This window comes from Panulirus ornatus, chromosome 30 (assembly GCF_036320965.1).
Source record: "Panulirus ornatus isolate Po-2019 chromosome 30, ASM3632096v1, whole genome shotgun sequence".
Taxonomy (NCBI): Eukaryota; Metazoa; Arthropoda; class Malacostraca; order Decapoda; family Palinuridae; genus Panulirus; species Panulirus ornatus.
Genome location: NC_092253.1, coordinates 21,488,591 through 21,513,664, shown reverse-complemented (window position 1 = coordinate 21,513,664; position 25,074 = coordinate 21,488,591). Strand labels below are relative to the sequence as shown.

The following is a 25,074-nucleotide window of genomic DNA, read 5'->3' as shown; positions in this document are numbered from 1 at the left end:
AAATACTGCTAAAAAGACAGTGGAAAGAGAAGGAACGTAAAGGTTAGGTCAATGATTGAGGTCAGCAACGAACTGGAAGAATTTAGCACAGTAACATAAAAGTAAATCCTGAAAAGAATCACTTAACAAACAAGATTACAATTGTTTACTGCATGATATGTGTGCATTAAAAGAAAACATAAGTGTATGTAAACCATTATCGTAGACTACTTTCGTCCAAAAGATAACGGAAAGGCCAAGATCCAAGGGTCGTCCTTACAAGGTCACGACCTCGGGGTCAACATGAACGTACAAGCCTGTCAGGAGAGAACATCTTGTTGATGACTGTTTATACCCAACTGAGATGTGTCCGTCAGTATACGTTACTGGGGTGGGTAAGTTGGATGTAAACAAAACCATTCCTTGAATAACTGAAATAATGGGATAAGTTATCTGTTTATATGCAAAGCCATAGTCAATGAAAAGCTTATAATACGAGCTAATATGTGGAAATGGGTAAGGGAATCCGATTCCCTGTGCTCTAGTACAGAGTAAATGTGTGGGATTACTGAATTATGATTCTAGACAACCCTGAAGATAAGTATGTGTGCATTCAACTGCTTCTGTTCAGTGAGAGACTGGATACTTATACATAGGAGTCTCTGAAGCAACTGCTTCCTACTTCGTACAGTCTTGGTCTCCGGGAACTGATGTGATGTGACCCCAGTTCTGTGTAAAATGTGATGATGGATAATATAGTTAAGCAAGATGAAACACTTATGTCATTAGAATTTGAATTTAGATGATTACTTGATATATGCCTTCCAATGATTTATATCCTTCAGTCTTGTTTTCATGGAATGTAAATAATCGGGTAAGCATCATCCAGCTTTTAAGTAGTAATGTTTCGGCATATATGTTCACAGTCGTAGGTAAAGTGTGACTGAACTACATTCCAAGCTGCAGATCAACATATGTACGCTGTACTTATATTTCATCCGGATAGGCAAGCAAGGCCAATATGATTATCATCATGTCAGCACCGAAGTGCATCCGTGGTGTTGACATCTCAGGCGGACCCGCTGCAGATTGCTCAGGTCGTATACGCGTCAATGAGTAAGAAGTTTGTCTTGAGATACGAAGTAAGGAATATTATACAAATGAATGATATATGATTAATATTTATTTTTCTTATACTTAGTTATATAAAAATAATGCATTCTGTCAAAAGAATGACTAATTATCATTTGGTAGGTATTTTAGCTGTAGGTGGGAGGCGGGTGGTAGGTTGGACCGGGCTGGTAAATAGGGTACTGGGCTTCGCCGTCGTATTGAACTTGGGCCAGGAAGCCGGAGTCGCCGTTCACGGTATAGTCAACCTTCTGGAAACGACCGTCGGGAAGCAGGGCGTAATATGATCCCCGAGTGTCGTATCCATTACGAGTTTCCTCGTGGCCGTAGTCGTTGCCAGCGTAGTCATCCTTTACGTTCCAGTTGAAGGTGTACTGGGCAGGACCCTGAGAAATAAGATGTTCAATAAGTAAATGAAAAACATAGAGACTATCTAAGTCCTAGACAGGTTATGCTTAGGACCTTCCTTGGTAAGGATGATGTAAGAATATCAATCTTTTGAGCTTCATTAATTAGGGCAATATGCGTGAAATCGAACGATCGTAAGAGCATTGTTGGGAATATGGGCAATACCACATTAATGAAAATAGATATTCCTCTTCCATAATGATAATTATAATCTCATATCATAGTTTGAGGATGTAATGGACACTAGACATGTTTACCATCCTACGACAGATCTAGTTGAAGATGGTCACATATGAAGATGGACTTACCACAGGTTGAGGAGCGGAGTAGGAAGGTGTTGGATGGTTGTAGGACGGAAGTGGGGTGATGTACTTAGGAAGAATCTCGGCTGAGGCAAGGGCCACAAGGGCGGCCAGGACGAAAATCTGTAAAACGTGGAACTGAGATTAATTTTATATTAAGATACAAAATCAGTTATGTAATAGTCTTTATTTTGCTTAAGGTATTAATACTTTGGGGCTATTCCCCATATCAGTAGACGAGCCAACCTTGTGGGCCATGGTAGAGATGGTTGGAGAAGACTGGGAGTGATGGTGAGTGAGGCACAAGCGTGGATTATATACTGAAGGCACCGCTGACCTTGCTGGTCATGATGACGTTAGGTTTGTGAGTGGGAAAGTAAAGCAACTTTTTATCAGCTTTTTTCTTTGTTAATATGATCTTTACCTTTGGTAGAATTGGCCCATGTTACAAGAATGATTAGCACATTATGGAAATGTCTGCGACAGATCATCCATATCTTCCGTGTAAAGCAGCTTGTAATTTTTGGGTCTGTGTGTAGGACAGGTTAATCCCTTATGTTTTTCCAGTTAATCTCATACTTATCGTGTACCATCAGGAATCACAAGCGAGTATCCTGATGCAGTGGACATACAGACACAGGAAAATGTCGCTAATACCTACACACCGACAGAGACAGAGACACAGACACACACACAGACACACATACAGAGCATTAGTTGGGATTTGTGATCGACTGTCGGAGAGTTCTATAAGTTCTCCTATCATGTGGAGCAAACACTTCACCCGTCATTTCTGCAATTTCTCATCCTTATATTTTTAGCCAAACGGCCTCCCAAATTAAAGAACCCGTTCCTTATTTATCTCTACTTTTATCTATATAAGTAAAATCACTCACACTCACATCTGTTCTGTAAACTGTCGCCAGTATCCCGCATTAGAAGAAGAGAAAATGAGACAAACTGTGTGTTAGGAATATGGGCTTAACATCCACATGTATGGATGAAAGAAGAACGAACGGTAACTTGATCACAACAATCAAGTTTTTAAACTAGTCTGGTGAAATCAACAGCAAACAGGACGTAGGCAGAAGAAAGGATAGAACCAGAGTTGTATATAAGTGAGTAAGTGGAAGAGATGGGACACTATGAGTGCAGAATTGCCTCCCTTGCAAATGCAAAAAGTTTATTATAAATTAAAGTACACATATGCACCACATTCTTATGAATGTTTTCTATCAGACTCAACTATACTACACGCAGAGCCTTTCGCTTACATACCTGGGAAAGTCATTAATAGACAGGTAGAAGGTCTGACCCATACGAGGTTTAGAGTCCTGGTGAAAAATCATCATATGAGCTGAGGATGTTTTCAGATACGCTTGGTAACCTTCTGAAATACTGCTAAAAAGACAGTGGAAAGAGACGCAACGTAAAGATTATGGAAAGGATTGAGGCAAGCAACGAACTGGAAGAATTTATCACAGTAACATCGCAGTAAATCCTGAAGACAATCACTTAACAAACAAGATTACAATTGTTTACTGCATGACATGTGTGCATTAAAAGAAAACATAAGTGGATGTAAACCAATATCGTAGACTACTTTCGTCCAAAAGACAACGGAAAGGCCAAGATCCAAGGGGCGTCCTTACAAGGTCACGACCTCGGGGTCAACATGAACGTACAAGCCTGTTAGGAGAGAACATCTTGTTGATGACTGTTTATACCCAACTGAGATGTGTCCGTCAGTATACGTTACTGGGGTGGGTAAGTTGGATGTAAACAAAACCATTCCTTGAATAACTGAAATAATGGGATAAGTTATCTGTTTACATGCAAAGCCATAGTCAATGAAAAGCTTATAATACGAGCTAATATGTGGAAATGGGTAAGGGAATCCGATTCCCTGTCCTCTAGTACAGAGTAAATGTGTGAGATTACTGAAATATCATTCTAGACAACCCTGAAGATAAGTATTTGTGCATTCAACTGCTTCTGTTCTGTGAGAAACTGGATACTTATACATAGGAGTCTCTGAAGCAACTGCTCCCTACTTCGTACAGTCTTCGTCTCCGGGAACTGATGTGATGTGACCCCAGTTCTGTGTAAAATGTGATGATGGATAATATAGTTAAGCAAGATGAAACACTTATGTCATTAAAATTTGAATTGAAATGATCACTTGATATATGCCTTCCAATGATTTATATCCTTCAGTCTTGTTGTCATCGAATGTAAATAATAGGTAAGCATCATCCAGCTTTTATGTTGTAATGTTTCGGCATATATGTTCACAGTCGTAGGTAAAGTGTGACTGAACTACATTCCAAGCTGCAGATCAACATATGTACGTTGTACTTATATTTCATCCGGTTAGGCAAGCAAGACCAATATGATTATCATCATGTCAGCACCGAAGTGCATCCGTGGTGGTGAGATCTCAGGCGGACCCGCAGCAGATTGCTCAGGTCGTATACGCGTCAATGAGTAAGAAGTTTGTCTTGAGATACGAAGTAGGAAAATTATACAAATGAATGACATATGATTAATATTTATCTTTTCTTATACTTAGTTATATAAAAATAATGCATCCTGTCAAGAGAATGATCAGTTATCATTTGGTAGGTATTTTAGCTGTAGGTGGGAGGCGGGTGGTAGGTGGGACCGGGCTGGTAAATAGGGTACTGGGCTTCGCCGTCGTATTGAACTTGGGCCAGGAAGCCGGAGTCGCCGTTCACGGTATAGTCAACCTTCTGGAAACGACCGTCGGGAAGCAGGGCGTAATATGATCCCCGAGTGTCGTATCCATTACGAGTTTCCTCGTGGCCGTAGTCGTTGCCAGCGTAGTCATCCTTTACGTTCCAGTTGAAGGTGTACTGGGCAGGACCCTGAGAAATAAGATGTTCAATAAGTAAATGAAAAACATAGAGACTATCTAAGTCCTAGACAGGTTATGCTTAGGACCTTCCTTGGTAAGGATGATGTAAGAATATCAATCTTTTGAGCTTCATTAATGAAGGCAATATGCGTGAAATCGAACCATCGTAAGAGCATTGTTGGGAATATGGGCAATACCACATTAGTGAAAATAGATATTCCTCTTCCATAATGATAATTATAATCTCATATCTTAGATTGAGGATGTAATGGACACTAGACATGTTTACAATCCTACGACTGATCTAGTTGAAGATGGTCACATATGAATATGGACTTACCACGGGTTGAGGAGCGGAGTAGGAAGGTGGTGGAGGGTTGTAGGAGGGAAGTGGGGTGATGTAGTTGGGAAGAATATCGGCTGAGGCGAGGGCCACAAGGGCGGCCAGGACGAAAATCTGTAAAACGTGGAACTGAGATTAATTTTATATTAAGATACAAAATCAGTTATGTAATAGTCTTTATTTTGCTTAAGGTATTAATACTTTGGGGCTATTCCCAATATCAGTAGACGAGCCAACCTTGTGGGCCATGGTAGAGATGGCTGGAGAAGACTGGGACTGATGGTGAGTGAGGCACAAGCGTGGATTATATACTGAAGGCACCGCTGACCTTGCTGGTCATGATGACGTCAGGTTTGTGAGTGGGAAAGTAAAGCAACTTTTTATCAGCTTTTTTCTTTGTTAATATGAGCTTTACCTTTGGTAGAATTGGCCCATGTTACAAGAATGATTAGCACATTATGGAAATGTCTGCGACAGATCATCCATATCTTCCGTTTAAAGCAGCTTGTAATTTTTGGGTCTGTGTGTAGGACAGGTTAATCCCTTATGTTTTTCCAGTTAATCTCATACTTATCGTGTACCATCAGGAATCACAAGCGAGTATCCTGATGCAGTGGACATACAGACACAGGAGAATGTCGCTAATACATATACACAGACAGAGACAGAGACACATACACACACACAGACACACATACAGAGCATTAGTTGGGATTTGTGATCGACTGTCGGAGAGTTCTATAAGTTCTCCTATCGTGTGGTGCAAACACTTCACCCGTCATTTCTGTAATTTCTCATCCTTGTATTTTCAGCCAAACGGCTTCCCAAATTAAAAAACCCGTTCCTTATTTATCTCTACTTTTATCTATATAAGTAAAATCACTCACACTCACATCTGTTCTGTAAACCGATCGCCAGTATCCTGGATTAGAAGAAGAGAAAATGAGACAAACTGTGTGTTAGGAATATGGGATTAACATCCAAATGTATGGATGAAAGAGGAACGAACGGTAACTTGATCACAACAATCAAGTTTTTAAACTAGTCTGGTGAAATCAACAGCAAACAGGACGTAGGCAGAAGAAAGGATAGAACCAGAGGTCAAAATATGAAACTAAAGAAGACACTTGTAGGAAAAAGTGTTGATATATTGAGGATGAATGGAAGAAAGTGAATAATGAAAATGGTTATGTGAATAACATACAAAAGTTTTGAAAGTTGTATATTAGTAAGTGGAAGACATGGAACCCCAAGAGTGCAGAATTGCCTCCCTTGCATGTGCAAAAAATTTATTATAAGTTAAAGTACACATATGCACCACGTTCCTATATATGTTTTCAATCAGACTCAACTTTACTACACGCAGAGCCTTTCACTTGCATACCTAGGAAAGTCATTAAAAGAAAACTAAAAGGTCTGACCCATACCAGGTTTAGGGTCCTGGTGAAATTTCACCATAAATGAGTTGAAGATGTTTTCAGACACGCTTGGTAACCTTCTGAAATACTGCTAAAAACACAGTGGACAGAGACGGAACGTAAAGAGTATGGAAAGGATTGAGGTCAGTAACGAACAGGAAGAATTCAGCACAGTAACATCGCAGTAAATCCTGAAGAAAGTTACTTAAACAAAATTAGAATTGTTTGCTGGATGATATGTGTGTGTGAAAAGAGAACATTACCGGATGTAAACCAATATCGTAGACCACTTTCGTCCAAAAGATAATGGAGAGGCCAAGATCCAAGGTCGTCCTTACAAGGTCACGACCTCGGGGTCAACATGAACGTAAAAGCCTGTTAGGAGAGAACATCTTGTTGATGACTGTTTATACCCAACTGAGATGTGTCCGTCAGTATACGTTACTCGGGTGGGTAAGTTGGATGTAAACAAAACCATTCCTTGAATAACTGAAATAATGGGATAAGTTATCTGTTTACATGCAAAGCCATAGTCAATGAAAAGCTTATAATCCGAGCTAATATGTGGAAATGGGTAAGGGAATCCGATTCCCTGTCCTCTAGTACAGAGTAAATGTGTGAGATTACTGAAATATTATTCTAGACAACCCTGAAGATAAGTATGTGTGCATTCAACTGCTTCTGTTCAGTGAGAAACTGGATACTTATACATAGGAGTCTCTGAAGCAACTGCTCCCTACTTCGTACAGTCTTGGTGTCCGGGAACTGATGTGATGTGACCCCAGTTCTGTGTAAAATGTGATGATGGATAATATAGTTAAGCAAGATGAAACACTTATGTCATTAAGATTTGAATTTAATGATCACTTGATATATGCCTTCCAATGATTTATATCCTTCAGTCTTGTTGTCATCGAATGTAAATAATAGGGTAAGCATCATCCAGCTTTTAAGTTGTAATGTTTCGGCATATATGTTCACAGTCGTAGGTAAAGTGTGACTGAACTACATTCCATGCTGCAGATCAACATATGTACGCTGTCCTTATATTTCATCCGGTTAGGCAAGCAAGACCAATATGATTATCATCATGTCAGCACCGAAGTGTATCCGTGGTGGTGACATCTTAGGCGGACCCGCAGCAGATTGCTCAGGTCGTATACGCGTCAATGAGTAAGAAGTTTGTCTTGAGATACGAAGTAAGGAATATTATACAAATGAATGATATATGATTAATATTTATTTTTTCTTATACTTAGTTATATAAAAATAATGCATTCTGTCAAGAGCATGACCAATTATCATTTGGTAGGTATTTTAGCTGTAGGTGGGAGGCGGGTGGTAGGTGGGACCGGGCTGGTAAATAGGGTACTGGGCTTCGCCGTCGTATTGAACTTGGGCCAGGAAGCCGGAGTCGCCGTTCACGGTATAGTCAACCTTCTGGAAACGACCGTCGGGAAGCAGGGCGTAATATGATCCCCGAGTGTCGTATCCATTACGAGTTTCCTCGTGGCCGTAGTCGTTGCCAGCGTAGTCATCCTTTACGTTCCAGTTGAAGGTGTACTGGGCAGGACCCTGAGAAATAAGATGTTCAATAAGTAAATGAAAAACATAGAGACTATCTAAGTCCTAGACAGGTTACGCTTAGGACCTTCCTTGGTAAGGATGATGTAGGAATATCAATCTTTTGTGCTTCGTTAATGAGGATGATATGCGTGAAATCGAACCATCGTAAGAGCGTTGTTGGGAATATGGGCAATACCACATTAGTGAAAATAGATATTCCTCTTCCATAATGATAATTATAAACTCATATCTTAGATTGAGGATGTAATGGACACTAGACATGTTTACAATCTTACGACTGATCTAGTTGAAGATGGTCACATATGAAGATGGACTTACCACGGGTTGAGGAGCGGAGTAGGAAGGTGGTGGAGGGTTGTAGGAGGGAAGTGGGGTGATGTAGTTGGGAAGAATATCGGCTGAGGCGAGGGACACAAGGGCGGCCAGGACGAAAATCTGTAAAACGTGGAACTGATTTTAATTTTATATTAAGATACAAAATCAGTTATGTAATAGTCTTTATTTTGCTTAAGATATTAATACTTTGGGGCTATTCCCCATATCAGTAGACGAGCCAACCTTGTGGGCCATGGTAGAGATGGCTGGAGAAGACTGGGACTGATGGTGAGTGAGGCACAAGCGTGGATTATATACTGAAGGCACCGCTGACCTTGCTGGTCATGATGACGTCAGGTTTGTGAGTGGGAAAGTAAAGCAACTTTTTATCAGCTTTTTTCTTTGTTAATATGAGCTTTACCTTTGGTAGAATTGGCCCATGTTACAAGAATGATTAGCACATTATGGAAATGTCTGCGACAGATCATCCATATCTTCCGTGTAAAGTAGCTTGTAATTTTTGTGTCTGTGTGTAGGACAGGTTAATCCCTTATGTTTTTCCAGTTAATCTCATACTTATCGTGTACCATCAGGAATCACAAGCGAGTATCCTGATGCAGTGGACATACAGACACAGGAGAATGTCGCTAATACATATACACAGACAGAGACAGAGACACAGACACACACACAGACACACATACAGAGCATTAGTTGGGATTTGTGATCGACTGTCGGAGAGTTCTATAAGTTCTCCTATCGTGTGGAGCAAACACTTCACCCGTCATTTCTGTAATTTCTCATCCTTTTATTTTCAGCCAAATGGCTTCCCAAATTCTTTAAAGAACCCGTTCCTTATTTATCTCTACTTTTATCTATATAAGTAAAATCACTCACACTCACATCTGTTCTGTAAACTGTCGCCAGTATTCCGCATTAGAAGAGAAAATGAGACAAAATGTGTGTTAGGAATATGGGCTTAACATCCACATGTATGGATGAAAGAAGAACGAACGGTAACTTGATCACAACAATCAAGTTTTTAAACTAGTCTGGTGAAATCAACAGCAAACAGGACGTAGGCAGAAGAAAGGATAGAGACAGAGTTGTATATAAGTGAGTATGTGGAAGAGATGGGACACTAAGCGTGCAGAATTGCCTCCCTTGCAAGTGCAAAAAGTTTATTATAAATTAAAGTACACATATGCACCACATTCCTATGAATGTTTTCAATCAGACTCAACTATACTACACGCAGAGCCTTTCGCTTACATACCTAGGAAAGTCATTAAAAGACAGCTAAAAGGTCTGACCCATACGAGGTTTAGAGTCCTGGTGAAAAATCATCATATGAGCTGAGGATGTTTTTAGATACGCTTGGTAACCTTCTGAAATACTGCTAAAAAGACAGTGGAAAGAGACGGAACGTAAAGATTATGGAAAGGATTGAGGTCAGCAACGAACTGGAAGAATTCAGCACAGTAACTTCGCAGTAAATCCTGAAGAGAATCACTTAACAAACAAGATTACAATTGTTTACTGCATGATATGTGTGCATTAAAAGAAAACATAAGTGGATGTAAACCAATATCGTAGACTACTTTCGTCCAAAAGACAACGGAAAGGCCAAGATCCAAGGGGCGTCCTTACAAGGTCACGACCTCGGGGTCAACATGAACGTACAAGCCTGTTAGGAGAGAACATCTTGTTGATGACTGTTTATACCCAACTGAGATGTGTCCGTCAGTATACGTTACTGGGGTGGGTAAGTTGGATGTAAACAAAACCATTCCTTGAATAACTGAAATAATGGGATAAGTTATCTGTTTACATGCAAAGCCATAGTCAATGAAAAGCTTATAATCCGAGCTAATATGTGGAAATGGGTAAGGGAATCCGATTCCCTGTCCTCTAGTACAGAGTAAATGTGTGAGATTACTGAAATATTATTCTAGACAACCCTGAAGATAAGTATTTGTGCATTCAACTGCTTCTGTTCAGTGAGAAACTGGATACTTATACATAGGAGTCTCTGAAGCAACTGCTCCCTACTTCGTACAGTCTTCGTCTCCGGGAACTGATGTGATGTGACCCCAGTTCTGTGTAAAATGTGATGATGGATAATATAGTTAAGCAAGATGAAACACTTATGTCATTAAAATTTGAATTGAAATGATCACTTGATATATGCCTTTTAATGATTTATATCCTTCAGTCTTGTTGTCATCGAATAATAGGTAAGTCTTGTTGTCATCGAATAATAGGTAAGCATCATCCAGCTTTTAAGTTGTAATGTTTCGGCATATATGTCCACAGTCGTAGGTAAAGTGTGACTGAACTACATTCCATGCTGCAGATCAACATATGAACGCTGTCCTTATATTTCATCCGGTTAGGGAAGCAAAACCAATATGATTATCATCATGTCAGCACCGAAGTGCATCCGTGGTGGTGACATCTCAGGCGGACCCGCAGCAGATTGCTCAGGTCGTATACGCGTCAATGAGTAAGAAGTTTGTCTTGAGATACGAAGTAGGAAAATTATACAAATGAATGACATATGATTAATATTTATTTTTTCTTATACTTAGTTATATAAAAATAATGCATTCTGTCAAGAGCATGACCAATTATCATTTGGTAGGTATTTTAGCTGTAGGTGGGAGGCGGGTGGTAGGTGGGACCGGGCTGGTAAATAGGGTACTGGGCTTCGCCGTCGTATTGAACTTGGGCCAGGAAGCCGGAGTCGCCGTTCACGGTATAGTCAACCTTCTGGAAACGACCGTCGGGAAGCAGGGCGTAATATGATCCATAAGTGTCGTATCCATTACGAGTTTCCTCGTGGCCGTAGTCGTTGCCTGCGTAGTCATCCTTTACGTTCCAGTTGAAGGTGTACTGGGCAGGACCCTGAGAAATAAGATGTTCAATAAGTAAATGAAAAACATAGAGACTATCTAAGTCCTAGACAGGTTATGCTTAGGACCTTCCTTGGTAAGGATGATGTAAGAATATCAATCTTTTGAGCTTCATTAATGAAGGCAATATGCGTGAAATCGAACCATCGTAAGAGCATTGTTGGGAATATGGGCAATACCACATTAGTGAAAATAGATATCCCTCTTCCATAATGATAATTATAATCTCATATCTTAGATTGAGGATGTAGTGGACACTAGACATGTTTACCATCGTACGACAGATCTAGTTGAAGATGGTCACATATGAAGATGGACTTACCACAGGTTGAGGAGCGGAGTAGGAAGGTGTTGGAGGGTTGTAGTTGGGAAGAATATCGGCTGAGGCGAGGGCCACAAGGGCGGCCAGGACGAAAATCTGTAAAACGTGGAACTGAGATTAATTTTATATTAAGATATAATATCAGTTATGTAATAGTCTTTATTTTGCTTAAGGTATTCAATACTTTGTGGCTATACCCCATATCAGTAGACGAGCCTACCTTGAGGGCCATGGTAGAGGTGGCTGGAGAAGACTGGGACTGATGGTGAGTGAGGCACAAGCGTGGATTATATACTGAAGGCACCGCTGACCTTGCTGGTCATGATGACGTCAGGTTTGTGAGTGGGAAAGTAAAGCCACTTTTTATCAGCTTTTTTTTTTTGTTAATATCAGCTTTACCGTGGGTAGAACTGGCCCATGTTACTAGAATGATTAGCACATTATGGAAATGTCTGCGACAGATCATCCATACCTTCCTTGGAAAGCAATTTCTAATTTTGGGTCTGTGTGTAGGACAGGTTAATCCCTTATTTTCTCCAGTTAATTTCATACTTATCGTGTACTATCAGGAATTACCAGCGAGTATGCTGATGCAGTTGACATACAGACACAGGAAAACGTCGCTAATACATACACACAGACAGAGACAGAGACACAGACAGACAGAACACACACACACACACACATACAGAACATTAGTTGGGATTTGTGATCGACTGTCGGAGAGTTCTATAAGTTCTTCCATCGTGGAGATCAAATACTTCGCACATGTTTATGATCCGTCATTTCTGTAATTTCTCATTTCCTTATTTATCTCTACTTTTATCTATATAAGTAAAATCACTCACATTCACATCTCTTCTGTAAACTGTCGCCAGTATCCTGCATTAGAAGAAGAGAAAATGAGACAAACTCTGTGCTAGGAATATGAGATTAACATCCACGTGTATGGATGAAAGAAGAACGAACGGTAACTTGATCACAACTATCTAGTCTTTAGGCTAGTCTGGTGAAATCAACAGCAAACAGGACGTAGGCAGAAGAAAGGATAGAACCAGAGGTCAAAATATGAAACTAAAGAAGACACTTGTAGGAAAAAGTGTTGATATATTGAGGATGAATGGAAGAAAGTGAATAATGAAAATGGTTATGTGAATAACATACAAAAGTTTTGAAAGTTGTATATTAGTAAGTGGAAGACATGGAACCCCAAGAGTGCAGAATTGCCTCCCTTGCATATGCAAAAAATTTATTATAAGTTAAAGTACACATATGCACCACGTTCCTATATATGTTTTCAATCAGACTCAACTATACTACACGCAGAGCCTTTCACTTGCATACCTAGGAAAGTCATTAAAAGAAAACTAAAAGGTCTGACCCAAACCAGATTTAGGGTCCTGGTGAAATTTCACCATAAATGAGTTGAAGATGTTTTCAGACACGCTTTGTAACCTTCTGAAATACTGCTAAAAACACAGTGGACAGAGACGGAAGGTAAAGAGTATGGAAAGGATTGAGGTCAGTAACGAACAGGAAGAATTCAGCACAGTAACATCGCAGTAAATCCTGAAGAAAGTTACTTAAACAAAATTAGAATTGTTTGCTGGATGATATGTGTGTGTGAAAAGAGAACATTACCGGATGTAAACCAATATCGTAGACCACTTTCGTCCAAAAGATAATGGAGAGGCCAAGATCCAAGGGTCGTCCTTACAAGGTCACGACCTCGGGGTCAACATGAACGTAAAAGCCTGTTAAGAGAGAACATCTTGTTGATGACTGTTTATACCCAACTGAGATGTGTCCGTCAGTATACGTTACTGGGGTGGGTAAGTTGGATGTAAACAAAACCATTCCTTGAATAACTGAAATAATGGGATAAGTTATCTGTTTACATGCAAAGCCATAGTCAATGAAAAGCTTATAATCCGAGCTAATATGTGGAAATGGGTAAGGGAATCCGATTCCCTGTCCTCTAGTACAGAGTAAATGTGTGAGGTTACTGAAATATTATTCAAGACACCCCTGAAGATAAGTATGTGTGCATTGAACTGCTTCTGTTCAGTGAGAAACTGGATACTTATACATAGGAGTCTCTGAAGCAACTGCTCCCTACTTCGTACAGTCTTGGTCTCCGGGAACTGATGTGATGTGACCCCAGTTCTGTGTAAAATGTGATGATGGATAATATAGTTAAGCAAGATGAAACACTTATGTCATTAAGATTTGAATTGAAATGATCACTTGATATATGCCTTCCAATGATTTATATCCTTCAGTCTTGTTGTCATCGAATGTAAATAATAGGTAAGCATCGTCCAGCTTTTAAGTTGTAATGTTTCGGCATATATGTTCACAGTCGTAGGTAAAGTGTGACTGAAGTACATTCCAAGCTGCAGATCAACATATGTACGCTGTCCTTATATTTCATCCGGTTAGGCAAGCAAGACCAATATGATTATCATCATGTCAGCACCGAAGTGTATCCGTGGTGGTGACATCTTAGGCGGACCCGCAGCAGATTGCTCAGGTCGTATACGCGTCAATGAGTAAGAAGTTTGTCTTGAGATACGATGTAAGGAATATTATACAAATGAATGATATATGATTAATATTTATTTTTTCTTATACTTAGTTATATAAAAATAATGCATTCTGTCAAGAGAATGACCAATTATCATTTGGTAGGTATTTTAGCTGTAGGTGGGAGGCGGGTGGTAGGTGGGACCGGGCTGGTAAATTGGGTACTGGGCTTCGCCGTCGTATTGAACTTGGGCCAGGAAGCCGGAGTCGCCGTTCACGGTATAGTCAACCTTCTGGAAACGACCGTCGGGAAGCAGGGCGTAATATGATCCCCGAGTGTCGTATCCATTACGAGTTTCCTCGTGGCCGTAGTCGTTGCCAGCGTAGTCATCCTTTACGTTCCAGTTGAAGGTGTACTGGGCAGGACCCTGAGAAATAAGATGTTCAATATGTAATAAGTAAATGAAAAACATAGAGACTATCTAAGTCCTAGACAGGTTATGCTTAGGACCTTCCTTGGTAAGGATGATGTAAGAATATCAGTCTTTTGAGCTTCATTAATGAGGGTAATATGCGTGAAATCGAACCATCGTAAGAGCGTTGTTGGGAATATGGGCAATAAGACATTAGTGAAATAGATATTCCTCTTCCATAATGATAATTATAATCTCATATCTTAGTTTGAGGATGTAGTGGACACTAGACATGTTTACAATCCTACGACAGATCTAGTTGAAGATGGTCACATATGAAGATGGACTTACCACAGGTTGAGGAGCGGAGTAGGAAGGTGGTGGAGGGTTGTAGGAGGGAAGTGGGGTGATGTAGTTGGGAAGAATATCGGCTGAGGCGAGGGCCACAAGTGCGGCCAGGACGAAAATCTGTAAAACGTGGAACTGAGATTAATTTTATATTAAGATACAAAATCAGTTATGTAATAGTCTTTATCTTGCTTAAGATATCTAATACTTTGGGGCTATTCCCCATATCAGTAGACGAGCCTACCTTGTGTGCCATGGTAGAGATGGCTGGAGAAGACTGGGACTGATGGTGAGTGAGGCACAAGCGTGGATTATATACTGAAGGCACCGCCGACCTTGCTGGTCATGATGACGTCAGGTTTGTGAGTGGGAAAGTAAAGCAACTTTTTATCCGCCTTTTTATTTTCTTAATATCGGCTTTAATGCAGTTAGAACTGGCTCATGTGACCAGTATCATTAGCACATTTTGGCAACGTCTCTGACAGATCATCCATATTTTTCTTGTAAAGCAGCTTGTGTTTTTTGGTTCTTTGTGTGTAGGATTGGCAACTGCAACCATTTTTTTTCCAGGTATTTTGAAACTTTTCACCCTGCTCTCAGGAATCCTGCTGAAGTATTTTGGCTCATCGTTGCATACAGTCACAGACAGACACAATATATATCAATTAAGGCCCAACCTTGATGTACTTGAGTTCTGTCCGTGACTGGAGCCTGCAACCTATAAAAGAAGGTGTTGTCCTATACCACGTTCAGGATGCTGATGAAATTTCATCACATAGGCTGAAGTTGCAGATACGCAAGGTATACCTATTGGAATACTATTCAAGACGATACTGGGGAGAAGGAAAGTGCCAAGAATATGGAAAAAAGGAAGGTTACCAACAAAGTTGGAGAATTCATCACAGTACATTGTACTAAACCATGAACTGAACTACTTTACCGGCCGGATTAGAAATGTTTACTGCACGATATGTGTACGTTGAAATATACCTGTATCTTAGCCCACTTTCCTTCACATTCCTTGATGTGCTGATAGCTAGGGAATCTGATCACGTATGCTATAAGATATGCAATAAGCCTATCAACGCTGAGAGCAATATGCAATATTTTTCAGTACATGATCCTTCAGTAAAAATGTCTGTAGTTATTTTTGTTCTTAAGAGCATTGCGAATATGTGACCCCGTAAGTCTGGTAGATGAGTTCAATCATAAAACGTATCTTTAGTCAGTCATGTTATCCTAAGTGATTTGCGATCAAAGCTTACTGAAAAAGTGGGAAGAAATGTTATGCAACAAGTGACAAAAATGTGGAAGAGGATGCCTGATCTAAGTAAAGCAACTTTTTACAAGCCTTAGCTGCTTCTATCAGCTTTGCGACTTATGTATTCTCCTGGGCAAAATTGGTCCATGTTACCAGTATCACTAACACTGTATAGATATCTCAGCGACGTCACGATTACCTTTGCTGGAACGCACCGGGCATCCCTGGATGTGTGAGGTCAATTTAACCAGTTTTCAGCCGGTGTTATATATGTCAAGCAGCCTTTGGGGTTTCCGGGCGAGCGTTACTGCAAGTGGCGCTCAGATTCAGGAAGTAGATGAAGTAGACTGGGGCAAGGGAGCCTTTGGTCGATTATCGTACAACAGGTGCGAGATCCAAGTGTGCAGAAAGAAGGCTGGACACTGGCATATGCTTCCATTCATGCTACACTCTCACACATACACAGGAATTGATTGAGGACGTGGTGAAGGCTTTCAGTAAACAGGAATATGATGAGCTAAATGATGGTAAAGATGATTCAAGAGTTAGGGTTGTAGGAGAGCAGAACTCCCTACCGTACAGAGCGATTGAATATATATTTTTTTTTTTTTTTTGCTTTGTCACTGTCTCCCGCGTTTGCGAGGTAGCGCAAGGAAACAGACGAAAGAAATGGCCCAACCCACCCCCATACACTTGTATATACATACGTCCACACACGCAAATATACATACCTACACAGCTTTCCATGGTTTACCCCAGACGCTTCACATGCCTTGATTCAATCCACTGACAGCACGTCAACCCCGGTATACCACATCGCTCCAATTCACTCTATTCCTTGCCCTCCTTTCACCCTCCTGCATGTTCAGGCCCCGATCACACAAAATCTTTTTCACTCCATCTTTCCACCTCCAATTTGGTCTCCCTCTTCTCCTCGTTCCCTCCACCTCCGACACATATATCCTCTTGGTCAATCTTTCCTCACTCATTCTCTCCATGTGCCCAAACCATTTCAAAACACCCTCTTCTGCGCTCTCAACCACGCTCTTTTTATTTCCACACATCTCTCTTACCCTTACGTTACTTACTCGATCAAACCACCTCACACCACACATTGTCCTCAAACATCTCATTTCCAGCACATCCATCCTCCTGCGCACAACTCTATCCATAGTCCACGCCTCGCAACCATACAACATTGTTGGAACCACTATTCCTTCAAACATACCCATTTTTGCTTTCCGAGATAATGTTCTCGACTTCCACACATTCTTCAAGGCTCCCAGAATTTTCGCCCCCTCCCCCACCCTATGATCCACTTCCGCTTCCATGGTTCCATCCGCTGCCAGATCCACTCCCAGATATCTAAAACACTTCACTTCCTCCAGTTTTTCTCCATTCAAACTCACCTCCCAATTGACTTGACCCTCAACCCTACTGTACCTAATAACCTTGCTCTTATTCACATTTACTCTTAACTTTCTTCTTTCACACACTTTACCAAACTCAGTCACCAGCTTCTGCAGTTTCTCACATGAATCAGCCACCAGCGCTGTATCATCAGCGAACAACAACTGACTCACTTCCCAAGCTCTCTCATCCCAAACAGACTTCATACTTGCCCCTCTTTCCAAAACTCTTGCATTCACCTCCCTAACAACCCCATCCATAAACAAATTAAACAACCATGGAGACATCACACACCCCTGCCGCAAACCTACATTCACTGAGAACCAATCACTTTCCTCTCTTCCTACACGTACACATGCCTTACATCCTCGATAAAAACTTTTCACTGCTTCTAACAACTTGCCTCCCACACCATATATTCTTAATACCTTCCACAGAGCATCTCTATCAACTCTATCATATGCCTTCTCCAGATCCATAAATGCTACATACAAATCCATTTGCTTTTCTAAGTATTTCTCACATACATTCTTCAAAGCAAACACCTGATCCACACATCCTCTACCACTTCTGAAACCACACTGCTCTTCCCCAATCTGATGCTCTGTACATGCCTTCACCCTCTCAATCAATACCCTCCCATATAATTTACCAGGAATACTCAACAAACTTATACCTCTGTAATTTGAGCACTCACTCTTATCCCCTTTGCCTTTGTACAATGGCACTATGCACGCATTCCGCCAATCCTCAGGCACCTCACCATGAGTCATACATACATTAAATAACCTTACCAACCAGTCAACAATACAGTCACCCCCTTTTTTAATAAATTCCACTGCAATACCATCCAAACCTGCTGCCTTGCCGGCTTTCATCTTCCGCAAAGCTTTTACTACCTCTTCTCTGTTTACCAAATCATTTTCCCTAACCCTCTCACTTTGCACACCACCTCGACCAAAACACCCTATATCTGCCACTCTATCATCAAACACATTCAACAAACCTTCAAAATACTCACTCCATCTCCTTCTCACATCACCACTACTTGTTATCACCTCCCCATTTGCGCCCTTCATTGAAGTTCCCATTTGCTCCCTTGTCTTACGCACTTTATTTACCTCCTTCCAGAACATCTTTTTATTCTCCCTGAAATTTAATGATACTCTCTCACCCCAACTCTCATTTGCCCTTTTTTTCACCTCTTGCACCTTTCTCTTGACCTCCTGTCTCTTTCTTTTATACGTCTCCCACTCAATTGCATTTTTTCCCTGCAAAAATCGTCCAAATGCCTCTCTCTTCTCTTTCACTAATACTCTTACTTCTTCATCCCACCACTCACTACCCTTTCTAATCAACCCACCTCCCACTCTTCTCATGCCACAAGCATCTTTTGCGCAATCCATCACTGATTCCCTAAATACATCCCATTCCTCCCCCACTCCCCTTACTTCCATTGTTCTCACCTTTTTCCATTCTGTACTCAGTCTCTCCTGGTACTTCCTCACACAAGTCTCCTTCCCAAGTTCACTTACTCTCACCACCCTCTTCACCCCAACATTCACTCTTCTTTTCTGAAAACCCATACAAATCTTCACCTTAGCCTCCACAAGATAATGATCAGACATCCCTCCAGTTGCACCTCTCAGCACATTAACATCCAAAAGTCTCTCTTTCGCGCGCCTGTCAATTAACACGTAATCCAATAACGCTCTCTGGCCATCTCTCCTACTTACATAAGTATACTTATGTATATCTCGCTTTTTAAACCAGGTATTCCCAATCATCAGTCCTTTTTCAGCACATAAATCTACAAGCTCTTCATTTCCATTTACAACACTGAACACCTCATGTATACCAATTATTCCCTCAACTGCCACATTACTCACCTTTGCATTCAAATCACCCATCACTATAACCCGGTCTCGTGCATCAAAACCACTAACACACTCATTCAGCTGCTCCCAAAACACTTGCCTCTCATGATCTTTCTTCTCATGGCCAGGTGCATATGCACCAATAATCACCCATCTCTCTCCATCAACTTTCAGTTTTACCCATATTAATCGAGAATTTACTTTCTTACATTCTATCACATACTCCCACAACTCCTGTTTCAGGAGTATTGCTACTCCTTCCCTTGCTCTTGTCCTCTCACTAACCCCTGACTTTACTCCCAAGACATTCCCAAACCACTCTTCCCCTTTACCCTTGAGCTTCGTTTCACTCAGAGCCAAAACATCCAGATTCCTTTCCTCAAACATACTACCTATCTCTCCTTTTTTCACATCTTGGTTACATCCACACACATTTAGGCACCCCAATCTGAGCCTTCGAGGAGGATGAGCACTCCCCGCGTGACTCCTTCTTCTGTTTCCCATTTTAGAAAGTTAAAAAAATACAAGGAGGGGAGGATTTCTGGCCCCCCGCTCCCGTCCCCTCTAGTCGCTTTCTACGACACGCGAGGAATGCGTGGGAAGTATTCTTTCACCCCTATCCCCAGGGATAATATACATATATATATACACATACACACACATACACACACACACGCACATATACACACACACACACACACATACATATATATACATATGAAAAATGTAAGAAACAATTTAGAAAACTGAAACTTCTAGCTTGAAATGAAATGAAAAAATGAATGTCACATAATGGTTCAACCTCTGGCTATGGAATATATTGAATATATGTGAATATATATTCTCTATACACATGAATGTAAAACTCTCCTTCCATATACAAAAATAGATGATAGAATATACACATTCTATGTAGCCATGATCACTCTTACATATGAATTCCTTCGCACAGAAAGACAATACTCACAAACCAGTCCACTTACACTTCTCTCCACACGCGAAGGTGAACTCACTCACCATAAAGGCTAGATTAGCATTCTATTTATCAACATTGTTGTGGTCACAGTTTTCTCTGATTATGTACGAAGGGAAGAGATGTGATCGTCGCAGATCTTGACAATGTATCACAAGATCACCACAATTCTTCGGTACACACACACACAAACACACACACACACACATACAAAAATACTGACATCTGAACCGTACTTCCGTGGTGGAGGCACATTTCAGATGTTTACAAGGCAAGCTTCATCGGCAGGTGCACGGAATAGCCATGGGGTCCTCCCTTGGGGGGTTCTCTTTCCGCAGGCATTTATGTAGTATATCGAAACTACAACACTGCGACTTGAGAACATGACACCCAAGATTTACTGCATATTCATAGACGATATTTCTATCTGCGTCGATAATTCAAACTGACTGGAAAACCTTCGTAATCGACTCCAAGAACCTTCAGTCATAAGTTTACAGCAGAGCTCAATAGTAATGGTAAGATTCCTTTCTTGGATGGAATGGTGAGTGCTACAATAGGATCTTTTCGTCATCAACGTTGACAGGAAGTCCACTGACCTAAGTAAACACATGTTTGGAATAAGTGAATGCACTCAGAATGACAAGAGGAGTGACATTCGTGCAAACGTGAGTAATGCGATCAAGGTGTGCTCAACCTGGCAACTTTTACACCATGAACCTGGACGTGTTTGGCAAATGTTAATTAGCCATGAATATTCAAATACTGAATGTGATGCCAATGTGAACAACATGCTGCAGCAACATCTCGTGGCAAACACACAACCTGAACGTGACAGCATTATAGTTCACTATAAGAACACACCTACGACATTATATCGAAAGGACGAGAAGGTTTACGTGATATTATGGCCAGAAACTGCAAAGCAATTAATGAAAACAAGGATATCAGTCTGTCGATATATATACAAATATATATACGAACAAAGTGCATAGGAACGCGCACCTTCATAGAACATACAAACCTCCAACAGCCAGGATCGAACCCGGGACCCCTGAGCAAGAGGCGGGAATGTTACCACTAGGCTATGGGCCCAGGCCCACAGCCTAGCGGTAGCATTTCCGCCTCTTGCACAGGGGCGCCGGGTTCGATCCTGGCTGTTGGTGATTTGTATGATATATATATATATATAGTAATGATAAATCTATGGCCTTTTTATATCCTTCCTGGAATTACTAATGAACATATGTATATTGTCTTATATTTTCTCTGGTCAGGTATTACCATCGACCATCTTAATGACAACACCGAGCAGCAGAAGAGGGAGGTGACATGCCAGCCGGACTCATAGCAGATTGCTCAAGTCATGTACACATTTATGATAAGAAGTTTCTTTTGAGATACGAAGTTAGGACTATGATAAGCAGAGGAATCAGATATAAATGATATTTATTTTATCTTATGGTATATCATGTAAAAATGAATGCGTTCTGTTAATGGAATGAACAATTATTAACTAGTAATGAATTTAGCCGTAGGTGGGAGTGGTCGGTGATTGGTAGGTGGGGCCAGGGTTGTAGGTACCATGTTGAGGGGCAGGGTAGTGGGCATCGCCCTGGTATTCAACATCAGCCAGGAAGCCAGAGTCGCCACTCACGACGTAAGAAATCTTCTGGATACGACCGTCGGATAGATGAACGTAATAGTATCCCTGAGTGTCGTATCCGTTACGAGTTTCCTCTTGGCCGTAGTTGTTGCCAGCGTAGTCATCCTGTACGTTCCAACTGAAAGAGTACTGGGCAGGACCCTGGGAAGTGAGGACGTAACACATTAAATATTTAGCATACAAATATATTAGCGTAAACAATAATGGTGTGGCAGTCATGTTGTGTTTAGGACATGGGTCATGATGGGTGAGGAAAGAATATCATATGCCACTTGAACATCGTTGCTGCAATTAATAATGTCGGTGCAATTAGCATCTCTAGTGTACAGGTGAGAATATGGGTAACACACGAACCAAGTCGGAAGGACATAGATGTCCTTTACCCAATGTACATAAAGAGGTAGTTATGGAGATCAACTATACATGGGAGGATGATCAGATGATCTGTAGAACATGTTTCTTCAACAAGTATGATGTGTCAAACATGAAACAATTATGTGAGGGATGCAGGAGTAATATCCAAACCTCTCTGGATAACGTAGATATACATATAAAGGATCAACGTCGTAAGTATTCCTAGAACGGATGATCAAACCTTAATGATAACAAGACTAACAATGATTAGAAACTAATCTTTGGAAGGTCTCCCTGTACTTGTGGATGTAGGGACGTACATTCTGGACACATGGACAGTTTTTGTTACACTATAATGTATATTTTCGGTCAGAGACACTAGTTATGGACATTATCCTATGATAAATGTAGTTGCAGAGGGTCACATGTTGACCGTGAACTTACGACAGGTCCATCATCATTGTAGGAAGGAACTGGGTGGATGTAGCCGGGAAGAATTTCGGCTGAGGCGACGACCATAAGGGCAGCCAGGACGAAAATCTGGCAAAAAGTGAAACCGAGATTAACTTCATAGTCAAATACGTAATCATTTGGTCATAGAAGCTCATGTATTTTGTTGAAGGCATGTCACTCCAAGAGCCTACCTTGTGGGCCATGTTATCGGTTGGAGAAGATGAGGACTGATGCTGAGGCACACGCGCGGCTTATATACAGCAACCCCCACCGACCTTTCTGGTCATGACGACAGCGTTTTGGTCGGGAAAGTAAAGCAACTTTTTACAAGCCTTAGCTGCTTCTATCAGCTTTGCGACTTACGTATTCTCCGAGGCAAAATTGGTCCATGTTACCAGTATCACTAACACTGTATAGATATCTCAGCGACGTCACGATTACCTTTGCTGGAACGCACCGAGCATCCCTAGATGTGTGAGGTCAATTTGACCAGTTTTCAGCCGGTGTTTAATATGTCAAGCAGCCTTTGGGGTTTCCGGGCGAGCGTTACTGCAAGTGGCGCTCAGATTCAGGAAGTAGAGTGAAGTAGACTGGGGCAAGGGAGCCTTTGGTCGATTATCGTACAACAGGTGCGAGATCCAAGTGTGCAGAAAGAGGGCTGGACACTGGCATATGCTTCCATTCATGCTACACTCTCACACTTACACAGGAATTGATTGAGAACGTGGTGAATGCTTTCAGTAAACAGGAATATGATGAGCTAAATGATGGTAAAGATGATTCAAGAGTTAGGGCTGTAGGAGAGCAGAACTCCCTCCCGTACAGAGCAAATAGACGATTGAATATATGTGAATACATATTCTCTATACACATGAATGTAAAACTCTCCTTCCATATACCAAAGTTGAAGATGGAATATGCACATTCTTTGTAGCCACGATCACCCCTACTGATGAATCCCTTTACATAGAAACACAATACCCATAGATACGGCCTCGTACACCTCTCTCCATACAGAAATATTGGCCCCGATGTGAAGTCCCTGAAGTGGATCGTTTAAGACACTGGTTCAATAATATATATTGTATGATATATGCTTGGAAGGTGGATCATCATTGGCAATAAACCTGTACATTGGCTCACTTTGGTTCATAAGGTGAGAGGGCGAGACGCTGGGGGGCTAGGTTAGGTTAGGACAAGGATATGATCCAGGGCCCAACCAACAGGTTCTGACCTGAGAAAATATCATGTCGATGATTGGATGAATCCTTCGAAAACATTGCAATGCGGTCACCTGTCTACCTTTGTAGGGAAAGCAACTCATACATATATTTTAAATGCGAATTTCGATTTTGTTTCAGCATTTAATACAATGATGTCCAGGTATGATGGTGTATAGGTACATAAGAGCTTTTGTGCATAACTCTAGTGTACCAGTGTACCAGAGAGTAACGGTCAGAGGACATACTTCGAAACGTTTGACGTTAAACCGACTCTTTGACTTCTAGCAAGACGCAACCATGTGGCATTACTGGAGGCCTCTCTGCACGTAGTTTTTATCAATTAAAGCGGAAGCGTGTCCAGAAATCCCTCCTCACTGCAACTGACAGACGAACACATACACCCTCACAGCAGACTACTCACAAACCGAGGTAATTTCGTGTTCATTCTCTCACACCCGATTTCTCAGAACAACACCAAGGCCAAACTTCAAGTAAAAGAAGTATAACCAGAGGAACTGACACTAAACAAATCATCAAAATTCTGTGATTCCTACATTTATCTCTTCCTTGAAATATGTGAGAATATTTTGAGAGTCTGTTCAGGTGTGGGTGTTAGATCTTTGTCTGATGTACCAGCTCGAGTAGTTTGGCTGCTTCCCTCATCCTGGATCTCTTGACCCTGTGGTTCCAGGTGACCTTTAGGGAAACTATCGTCAAGAAGCTCGAAACATCCTTGGAAGTGAGTGATTCGAAATCTCCGAATTAAAAACTCAATCTTTCCTTTACAGTGATCTCTCCTACGCTTACAAGATGGTCACATGAGGTGAACTCACTCACCATGAAGGCTAGACTGTGTATTCTATGGATCAATATTGTTGTGGTCACAGTTTTCTCTGATTATGTATGAAGGGAAGAGATGTGATCATCGCAGATCTTGACAATGTATCGCAAGATGATCACAATTCTTCGGTA

At 41.1% G+C, this 25,074-nt stretch overlaps 4 protein-coding genes across 4 annotated transcripts; all 4 read right to left on the bottom strand.

Annotated features, from left to right (window-relative positions):
• Positions 1-1,165: 1,165 nt before the first annotated feature.
• LOC139758463 (pro-resilin-like) lies at positions 1,166-2,105 on the bottom strand. Its single transcript, XM_071679906.1, has 3 exons — positions 2,067-2,105; positions 1,827-1,943; positions 1,166-1,496 (listed from the first exon to the last, which is right to left on the bottom strand). The coding sequence occupies exons 1-3, from the start codon at positions 2,076-2,078 to the stop codon at positions 1,239-1,241; spliced, it is 387 nt and encodes a 128-aa protein (XP_071536007.1). The 5' UTR covers positions 2,079-2,105; the 3' UTR covers positions 1,166-1,238.
• A 2,290-nt stretch (positions 2,106-4,395) lies between these two features.
• LOC139758459 (pro-resilin-like) lies at positions 4,396-5,323 on the bottom strand. Its single transcript, XM_071679904.1, has 3 exons — positions 5,279-5,323; positions 5,039-5,155; positions 4,396-4,708 (listed from the first exon to the last, which is right to left on the bottom strand). Exons 1-3 carry the CDS (start codon positions 5,288-5,290, stop codon positions 4,451-4,453), a joined length of 387 nt encoding a protein of 128 aa, XP_071536005.1. The 5' UTR covers positions 5,291-5,323; the 3' UTR covers positions 4,396-4,450.
• A 2,358-nt stretch (positions 5,324-7,681) lies between these two features.
• LOC139758534 (uncharacterized) lies at positions 7,682-15,174 on the bottom strand. The gene is made up of 9 exons (XM_071680056.1): positions 15,130-15,174; positions 14,889-15,005; positions 14,300-14,552; positions 11,819-11,913; positions 11,599-11,694; positions 11,016-11,268; positions 8,605-8,699; positions 8,365-8,481; positions 7,682-8,034 (listed from the first exon to the last, which is right to left on the bottom strand). Exons 1-9 carry the CDS (start codon positions 15,139-15,141, stop codon positions 7,777-7,779), a joined length of 1,296 nt encoding a protein of 431 aa, XP_071536157.1. The 5' UTR covers positions 15,142-15,174; the 3' UTR covers positions 7,682-7,776.
• A 6,691-nt stretch (positions 15,175-21,865) lies between these two features.
• Positions 21,866-23,269, bottom strand: LOC139758533 (cuticle protein 8-like). The gene is made up of 3 exons (XM_071680054.1): positions 23,243-23,269; positions 22,871-22,966; positions 21,866-22,213 (listed from the first exon to the last, which is right to left on the bottom strand). Exons 1-3 carry the CDS (start codon positions 23,267-23,269, stop codon positions 21,935-21,937), a joined length of 402 nt encoding a protein of 133 aa, XP_071536155.1. The 3' UTR covers positions 21,866-21,934.
• Positions 23,270-25,074: the final 1,805 nt, after the last annotated feature.